Raw genomic sequence first — 9,584 nt, 5'->3', positions numbered from 1 at the left:
ATGCGGGAAGCATTGTTACAGCAAAGAAACAATCGACCGATTACAACTTTGTATTAAGCATTATGTACTGCTCAGAGAATTAAAGGAACACTTAAATCACATATTGGCTCTTGATAAATATTCAAGCCTTACAGAAATGCACTGTGTAATTTGTTGAGAACAAAAGGTTTTAACAATGCTTAGTGGAAACATCATAAAATGTTGTGTTCTCTTATTGTATTTATTTATTTTAGGCAGTTTATATTTTTTATTCTTTCAACAACCTTCAACTTTATCTAAATATCTCAGTCTGGCCCATTTTTCAAGAATGATTAATTTATTTAACATTTTAATGAAAATTTTTAAAAAATGTTTTACATTTTATGTGATTTATTGATTTATTTATTTTTTTAATTGAGTTTGAAAATATAAAATAATAATCTTCCGTTTCCGGTAAACCGGAAGTTCTTCTTTTAACTACTGCGCGTGTGCGTTGTGCAGTTTGTTTAACAAAGTTCATAAATGTGGTGAGTTACGGTCATTTCAACATAAATTACAGATTATTTTCACGCAGTGGTGACCTGGTGGACTTGTTAAACTCACCTGTGCGGCCGCAGAAGCTGTCACTGTGTACAAACGCTCATTTAAAGCTGAAGATTTAACACGAGTAACTCGCTGAGTTAGCAGGCTAGCACCGTTAGCTGTCTTTGCGTTTAGTTTACACCGGGCTAATGCTAACTGTAGCCGCTGAGCGATGAATGAGCAGAGGTCAGCGGTCAGTAACAGGTTCCTGTAGTTAGCACCTCCGTTAAAGGAAACAGCAGTTACCGTGACGTTTCAGCTGCCGGTAGGTCAGCGGCGGATTTAATTCACATAATTTATTTTAGGAGTCGGAGCGATTTGTAATCATTGTCCAACAACAAGAGTAATTATTAGTGACGTGTCGATCACGGAAACGCGGTGACGTGCAGAAGCTTTCAGCCGCTGTATCGTGCTATTGTCAGGGTAAAAATACCCTCTGCTCATTCTCTCCAGGCTCTTATTTTGAAACAAACCAGGAGAGAGCAGCTCAGCATGTGTTCACATGTGTCATGTGTCATAGTTCATGCTGATAAAATAAGAACTGTTGAGCCTCAAGATACTATGGAGAGTCTTTATTTCTGCATGCTGAGGTTCAGGTTTTCATAATTTAGTAAAATGATTTAACACTGAGCATCACTTCATGTTGTACTTCCTCCTCCAAACTGTCCGGTACACCTTCCTCAGCGCCTCCCTGTCTGTCCTTGGATCGTGGGTTAAATAGAGAGCGATGGCCGGTCCTGAGCTCCTGCTGGACTCCAGCATTCGGATGTGGGTGGTCCTGCCCATCGTGTTCGTCACCTTCTTTGTTGGGGTCATCCGACACTATGTCACCCAGCTGCTCCACAGCGACAAGAAAGTCAACCTGGAGCAGGTCTCTGACAGGTGAGTCTGAGAGCACAAACACATCAGAGCTTTGTTTTTTTCTTTTTTTAGAGAACTGAGTCCAGCAGATTTAGTAATATAATTATATTGCAGTACATCAGTCACATAAGAGTATTAATGCGATTTGCTGAGCATCCTGATCATATATATTGGAATTTTCACCTCTTCTTCTTTTTTTCACCTCTCGGCAGTAAAACGTTTTGGGGGTTTTGTTGTGTTGTTTTTCACAGAGGTCATGGTGAACCTGTTTCCCTTTTAGCTGGCAAATATAACCATTACATAAGCTGCAGATCAACAACGTGTCAGGACCGAGACGCAGCTTGACCCGTGCTGCGTTCACTGGTCGAGGGAGTAACAAAGAACAGAGGGAGGGAGTCCATCGTTACCTTTTACCTCGTTTTTACGCAGTTAAGCTTTGATAGAGCTGCTGAGTTTGGACTCATAAGAAAACCTGTCTGTTTACAGGATTCTTTATTGTGTCTTACGTCCATGTTTACTTATCAGACTGGTAGACAAGAAGAATGTTTGAAGTTAACACTGTTTGCCTTCAGGTGCTCAGCTCATATCTGACCTGTTATGATCCCTGATTGATCTCTCCTCGCAGTTATGTTGTGTGTCTGAAGTGAAGGTGGCGCCCGGGCAGCATCGTACCCTAACCGCTCCCATGTTCATGTTTCTGTTCAGCCAGGTGCTCATGCGCAGCCGCATCCTCAGAGAGAACGGGAAGTACATTCCCCGACAGGTGAGAGCCCCTTCAGTTTAAGCTAGAATTTGACCTTTAACCTAAACATTTATACCCTGTGCTTGAGGGCGTCAAATTTCCCCTCAGTACATCCTCCGTATTCTTTATTCTGTGGGTCATTATTCCATGCATCATGTATAAATCTGATTAAGAGCAGCGGATGTTTGTCTGTCTGCAAAGTAACCACAGACTGTTCTGTTAGAAGTTACAGACATTAAAAAATCATCCTTTAAATAATCAGCTGTGTTTAAATGTCACAGTCTGACTGTGAGTGCACAAAGTGTAAAACTCGCTGAGTGAAGTGTCTCCGCTGGTTTAGTCCTTCGCCATGAGGAAACATTACTTCAACGACGCCGAGACCGGCTTCTTCAAGAAGGTCAAGAGGAAGGTTGTCCCCAAGAACCCCATGACAGGTGTGTTTGAACACATGATCGTCCCTTCATTATAACCAGGTCTGCCTGTGTGAACTAACCGATGTTGGAGGGTGTAAATGTTTCTCTTTGGTTCTCGTCTTTAACGCGCCTCAGTTCTTTGTCTCGTGGTTTCTAAACAGACGCGAGTCCCTCAGAAATGGTTTAGCTGCTCTGTTCATGTTCAGTCTGTAAGCTCAGGTGTTAAATTCTCACTGTGATACTGCAGCCTGTGAACTCGCAGTGGACATTAAGCTCAGGATCGGGACGTCTGCATAGTGAGAAGCATTAACGAACCCCGTGCTGTGGATGGATCACCTCAGACGTCTGTAGTTCGTTTACTTTGCTCTTAATCAGTTGACAAGTTTGTAAACGTGTAGCTTTTTTTTCCCCATGTTTTGTTTTTTCCTTTAACCCGGATAAAAACTCAAACCTGTGAGAGCGTTCGCTCTGATTATTGGTCAGCTGTGTCTCAGACGGGAGCAGCAAAAGTAACAAGACGAAGGTGCTAGTAGGGCAACATGTAGACGCAACGTGTAGAGGCAACATGTAGATGCAACGTGTAGAGGCTACGTGTAGAGCCAACATGTAGGGCAACGTGTAGAAGCAACATGTAGATGCAACGTGTAGAGGCAACGTGTAGAGGCTACGTGTAGAGGCAACGTGTAGATGCTACGTGTAGAGGCAACGTGTAGATGCTACGTGTAGAGGCAACATGTAGATGCAACGTGTAGAGGCTACGTGTAGAGGCAACGTGTAGATGCTACGTGTAGATGCTACGTGTAGAGGCAACGTGTAGAGGCTACGTGTAGAGGCAACGTGTAGAGGCAACGTGTAGATGCTACGTGTAGAGGCAACGTGTAGAGGCAACGTGTAGAGGCAACGTGTAGAGGCTAGTTACCTCTACGGACCGATTCACACGTCCCAGAATGCAAAGCATACTTGGCTGTGAGAAGGTGTTTATTTGACTGAGACAGTTGTTTTGGTTCACACCTGAGTGACATCTCCGGTGAATAAAACAGTTTGATTTAAAGTTATGACATCACCGTCATCTGAAGTTCAGTCCGTCTTCTGCGTCTTCTTCCTGCCTCGTGATGGCGTTTGTCTCCGCCCATCAGACCCTCAGCATGACCTGTGATTGAGGTCGTATTTAAGCTCATCATCCTTCATCTTCCCGTGCTGTGTGTTTAGGTCCATCGAACCGCTGCAGGTCTGTTAGCTACCTTTGCGGTCTTTGTTTACGTCCGTTTACAACAGATGTGTGTTGTTTTAGGCTTCCTTCAGTCACAGTGTGGTTATAATCTTTGGATGGAAATCTGCTGTGAGATGATGAGGGAACACACTCGTCATTTCACTGCAGCTGAAAGAATCTGGATGTTTTTATCCAGCCGTGCTCTAAGCCTGTTGTTGTTGCAGACTCTAGCATGATGGTAGACATGATGAAGGGAAACCTGACCAACGTCCTGCCCATGATTGTGATTGGTGGATGGATCAACTGGGCTTTCTCTGGATTCGTCATTAGTGAGTTTGTCCACATCCTGATGTATGACACACACGCAGTTTAGGAATGATCTGTGAGCGCTGTTAGATACCTGACACGTACGCGCATCACTACAATCACATCTGTAAACAAAGCGGCACCCAGCAGGTCCGACTCGTCTCACTGGTTCCTGATGTTTTTTCACAGCTAAGGTGCCGTTCCCGTTAACGCTGAGGTTCAAGCCAATGTTGCAGAGAGGGATCGACCTGCTGTCGCTGGATGCCTCATGGTAAAAACTCAACTTGAACACTGAAACGCACAAGCTGCTCAGCAGACCGTGAATGCAGCACAGCAGAGATCAGAGTGCAAACATTTACCGCTGCAGCGTACGTGTATTAGAAACAGTTCATTTTTATTCAGCTTCAAAAGCATCAAACGGGACATACATCTGTCTTTTATTTACAGTCTGTTGCTTTGGCCCTGATGTGTGAATGAAATGTGATGAAAGTTTGTTTGTGAGTTTCATGAAGGAGTATTTTCCTTCCTGAATCTGAGTCATCTTACTTCCTGACATGCAGCTTCTTTAAAGTCACGTGAGTCGATGTTGCAGGGTGAGCTCGGCGTCCTGGTACTTCCTGAACGTGTTCGGGCTGAGGAGCATGTACAGCTTGATTCTGGGTCAGGATAACGGTGAGGTTTCACTTTCTCGTAAAGCTCAGCTCTGTTTCCTTTCACGGACTAACACCGGCGTTCCCTCTCAGCTGCTGACCAGTCCCGGATCATGCAGGACCAGATGACAGGCGCTGCCATGGCGATGCCCCCTGACCCCAACAAGGCCTTCAAGGTGACATTTACACACAACTGCACAAAAATGCTGCTTTGATTGTCTGTTTCCTCTCCAAAGTGAAACATGAAAGAATAACAGCGTTTGTTCGTGACCACACTGAACTTTGTGTGGGGGCAAAGCCTTCATCCTCCCAGTAACCAGTAACTCCCATTTAAAGTGAAGCCTGAGGATCAGGCCTGTCCACACTAATATGTTTTTGTTTGAAAACGCATCTTTTTCTCCCCGCTTTGGCCTCCCGTCCACACTGAGACGGCGTTTTCGGTCGAGGAAAACGCAGCGTTTTGAAAACGCTCTCCAAAGCGGATACATTTGAAAATGCCTTTTTTGGCGTTGCAGTGTGGAGGGCGAAAACGGAGCCTTTTCAAAAACAATGACACGTTTTAGTCATGTGATGCAGTCATGTGACCAATTAAACTAAGATAGCGGAGGGCATGTTGTTTTGTTTGACAGCCCTATTAAAGATTAATATCAGTGTACGTGCTCCAGCTTTTCTTCACATTCTTTAACTCTCACTCGCTTTTACAACTTTGCACTTTTGTGTTACTCGCAGCAACAACTCCACCTCATTGTTAGTCTGTTTAAAAAACTTGCTGCTTTTCCTCCACATTCTGCCGCGGCGTTTCAAAGAGCTGGAAAGTAAATAAACTAAGACAGAAATGAGGCCGAATCTTCTTGCGTTTTACGCATGCGCAGGACTTTTCAGCCGTTTCAATGTGGGCGAACAACTCTATGAAAACGATGGTGTGGACGCGGAACATTTTCAGACATCACCGTTTTCAAATTTATCCGGGCTAGTGTAGACGGAGCCTCAGTTTCCACACGCGAGCTGCTTTCTCACATTTTTACACGTTGTAGAATCGGCCCTGCAGAGGCTGCAGATTTCTCACCTGTCTGTGGCTCAGCAGGCAGAGCCGGTCACCCTCTGCAAAATACTGGAGCTTGCTTTGGCCCCTGAAGCATCCGCTGTGGTGTGAGGGCGCATGATTGATCTCAGTGTTAGCTCACACCTGAAGCTAGCATAGCAGAACTGTAAAGACGTGGATTAGTGCGTCTGCGTCCTTCACCTGAACCTGAATCATCAGGATTACCAGGGAAATGCGTTTAACCCTTTAAAGCCCATCAGAGTGTGCACGCTCTGATTTGCCTGTTTTTAAATCCTGCAAAAGTTGATTCTGTTCATCAGGACGTTTTCAGTGGGAGAAACGTTTCGTCACCAAGTGACGTCTTCAGTCTCAGCTGACTGCAGGTTTCCAACCTTGTAAACAGACATTTGCACACTAACTGAAACTAGCAGCACTGAACGAACACTGGGCTGGGAGGTCCGTTCCTTGATCATTAATATGCAAATTGTCACGACCACTGATCAAATAAATCCCGGTGCAGTTACAACCACATAAACTAGCGCAATCGTGTTTTTTTTGCATATGAAACCGGACGAGTTGAACTGACACGTCATGCACGCAGCTGTCCCAGGTCGCACTTTCCTTCCACGAATGGCTTTTTGCAAAAATCACATAAAAAGCGCTAACAAATACAAAACAAAATATTATAATCCAGAAACATCAGCTGTGCTGATCTGATCAGCTGTTCTTAGTCCGTCATTACCTGCAAAACCCAGAAGTGACGTCATTTTTCGTGGGACGTGTAGTTTTTTCCCTGCAGGGCCTTTCAGAGGTTTCAGGGTGTTTTAGAAGTCGTGTTTGACTTTGTGCGTTTCTGTGTAGATTGTGTGAGAACACAAACTGCACTGTTGGAAATAGTTTTATGCTGTTTTTTTGCAAATTGTGCGCAGTGATATTTATTTTCCTTTTCCTGCAGTTTATAAAAATAATTGTATCTTAAAACTGAAACTACGAAGACACTCCAAATACATTTCCTGTGCTCAGAAACTATTTTGTGCAACTTTCTTGCATTTACAGTTTTGAGAGATAAACCTCTGACATTTCTGTAACTACAAATATGTGTAAAAAAAATAAAAACGTGAAATGCTGCAAAAATGTCACTACAGTAAAAATATAAAGATAAGCTCTGTTGAGACAAAGTGATCGTCACTGTCGAGTTAAACGCTGCGACTCGTGTCCCTGTTGTTGATTCAGAGCGAGTGGGAGGCGCTGGAGGTCGTGGAACATAAGTGGGCGCTGGAGAACGTGGAGGAGGAGCTGATGTCCAAAGACCTAAACTTTGGGGGCTTCTTCAGCCAGGACATCAAGTCTGCTGTATTCTAGGACCACGAGGACGCGCTGGGATCCCGGGGATGTTCCTGAACCGCCCTGCTCTCCCCTCAGTCTGTCCTGATTCTCCGGGATCGTTTTCACAGTGCAGGATTTAAACACAGAGAATTATTTTTATGGAGCTGCCTCTGAAATCGTCTCTCTGCTGCCCCGGGCGCTTCGCTCACTCTCAGCTTTTGTACGTTTCCTGGAGTTCCAGCCGGGCTCCGGATCTTCCCTGGGTTGTTGTTAGTTTATATTTGAGAAAAATCTAAAAGAAAAGATTTTATTTGTACTTGAGATTTTACTTTGAAATGATGTTTGTGTTGTGTGTGTTTAAGTTACACATTTTTACATCTAAAGTCAGCGATTCAAGTCCAAATCCATTACACAGGAAGTAGTGACTTAGGACACAGGTCGGAGCTTTAAAATCCTCCACGCCGGCAGGCTGAGCACCTGCCGAGATCCGAAACGTTTCTCCAGAGCAACGCTGGAAACCGAAGCATCGTTTTAAAAAAACGGCTGGAACGTTTACAACAGGACGAAGCGGGCGAAGGCTTCATGTCGTCCCGCAGGACGTTTTGGATGTACCTCTGTGTGCTGTGGTGTGAAGCATGGAGTGAAATAAAGGTGCCATCACAACCAACCACATTTCTCATCCTTTCATCATTCAGCTCTTCATTCCTTTGTTTTTCTGCTTTTACCCGGTAAGCTGAGTTTGTTTCAGTGGTGGTGGGAACACATTCAGTGTGGCTCCACACATGGGTGGAGGAAGAAAACTGATGTCAGTGAAACAAAGCCTGCAAAAAGAACTGCAATTCCCCAAACGTCCACTAGAGGCTCCAGCAGCGAGTCAGTCCCCGTGTTAAAGGTTCACATGAAGCAAACATGTTGACAGTTTTTGGTGTCTGGATGTTTTGAGATCAATTTTAATTTTTAGTAAAGCTCAAATTTAAGGGCGTGGCCTATTTGAATGACAGGTGGCTGTATCTGAACGTCTGAGTCTTTGTGTTGTTTTAATAATCTGACCAATCATAAGGCTGCTGTGCTCCAGATGTGCAGAGTGAACTTTGGGGTTTGGTGTGGTTGTTATGTTGCACTGATGAGCGGGTGTCTGTGTGCCTCATGCTCCTATGCAGTCAGCTCGCCTTAGCTGCTAACTTAGTTCTACTTCTCGTTCAGCTGTGGTCATTTTAAAAACGGATGCGTCTCCTGTACGATGTGTGAGCGCGTCCTCCTCGTCACACACGCAATTAAAGCTAAAATAACGAGACAGAAGAGTACGAGAAAACTGGATGTCTGGTAATAATCGTGTTTTATTCATATCAAAAGATTGAAGTACAATAAAATATTCTCATCTGATATTTGACAGGAAGACCAAAGAAAGAAATCACCCCAAGCCTCCCTGCTGCTCCACCCAGGAATGATCATATTAATCTTACATTACTTACAATACAAAAATACTGTACACAGCGCTGGTTTAAAAATCCGTGAGCAGCTCGCTCTGCGCCCACCTCTGCACGCGCCTCTGCACGCGCACACCCGTCCTGTGTTTTCAGCCTGAATCAAAGGTTTGCGTATAAATACGAAAAATGTCCCACACCACCTGTAGTCATGTGACAGCTGCAATTATTCCATTAAAACAATAAATACCCGAAACAAAACGACCAAAATATACAGAGAAAAATTCATTTCTCATCCCTGACAGCTTTGTTTGATCCTCTGATTACCCACAATCCCCTTCAGCGAGCGACTGAGGCGTGCCTGTTTAGAAAGAAGAAATAAGGAAGTGAAACTATGCTTTATGGATTAGTATTTAAGTTTTATCTGTCGCAGGTCGACGTTGAGCTGCAGTTCAGAGCTGGATTTTTAAACGATGTCAGATCAACAAATGTTTGCACTTCAGGACGAATCGAAACTCGGAGGGGAGAAACAAACTTCAGAGGATGGCGTTTTTACAGGCGCTTATAATAAAAAAATCATTGCATTAATGTCAAAGTCAGTCTGATCATCGTTAGTTAAATCAGATTCAGCATGAACTCGCTGTGAAATCAACAACGTAAAGAAAGACTGGCCTGTTTTAGAGACTCGGATCAAAGCTGCCGCTGTAATCAGTGCATCTCCGAATACTTTACAGCAAACACAAAAGGTCGTCGCAGGTTTGAGCTGCTCGCGAATCAAGGCTTTAACTGAAACCTCTGTGCTCTTATTTCCTAAACATGTCTTAGCAAGATGACTTTTAACTTTTATCATTTAATTTCTGCCTCAAACATTTGCTACGAGAAACTGGCTTTTCGAACTCGCTCAGCTTGAATAATTGTAAAAACTTTGAATGTGGAAAAAGCAACAACGTGAACGTGAACTCGTCTGCTCTCAGCGCGGCCTCTTCAGTCAGCTGACGCGTGAGCGTCTGCGAGGTTTACCCCAGATAAACGAATGCTGGTGGGCACGT

General features: G+C 44.1%; 1 protein-coding gene across 1 annotated transcript; it reads left to right on the top strand.

Moving 5' to 3' along the window:
* The first annotated feature begins 439 nt into the window (after positions 1 to 439).
* zgc:86609 (TMCO1/EMC3 family protein) lies at positions 440 to 8,184 on the top strand. The gene is made up of 9 exons (XM_006806288.2): positions 440 to 506; positions 1,246 to 1,443; positions 2,128 to 2,185; positions 2,505 to 2,598; positions 4,012 to 4,116; positions 4,283 to 4,364; positions 4,686 to 4,765; positions 4,837 to 4,919; positions 7,019 to 8,184. Exons 2-9 carry the CDS (start codon positions 1,289 to 1,291, stop codon positions 7,145 to 7,147), a joined length of 786 nt encoding a protein of 261 aa, XP_006806351.1. The 5' UTR covers positions 440 to 506; positions 1,246 to 1,288; the 3' UTR covers positions 7,148 to 8,184.
* Positions 8,185 to 9,584: the final 1,400 nt, after the last annotated feature.

This window comes from Neolamprologus brichardi, chromosome 20 (assembly GCF_056152115.1).
Source record: "Neolamprologus brichardi isolate AB-2024 chromosome 20, ASM5615211v1, whole genome shotgun sequence".
NCBI lineage: Eukaryota > Metazoa > Chordata > Actinopteri > Cichliformes > Cichlidae > Neolamprologus > Neolamprologus brichardi.
The sequence above is the reverse complement of the archived record's forward strand: the minus strand, read 5'-3'. Positions and strand labels throughout refer to the sequence as shown.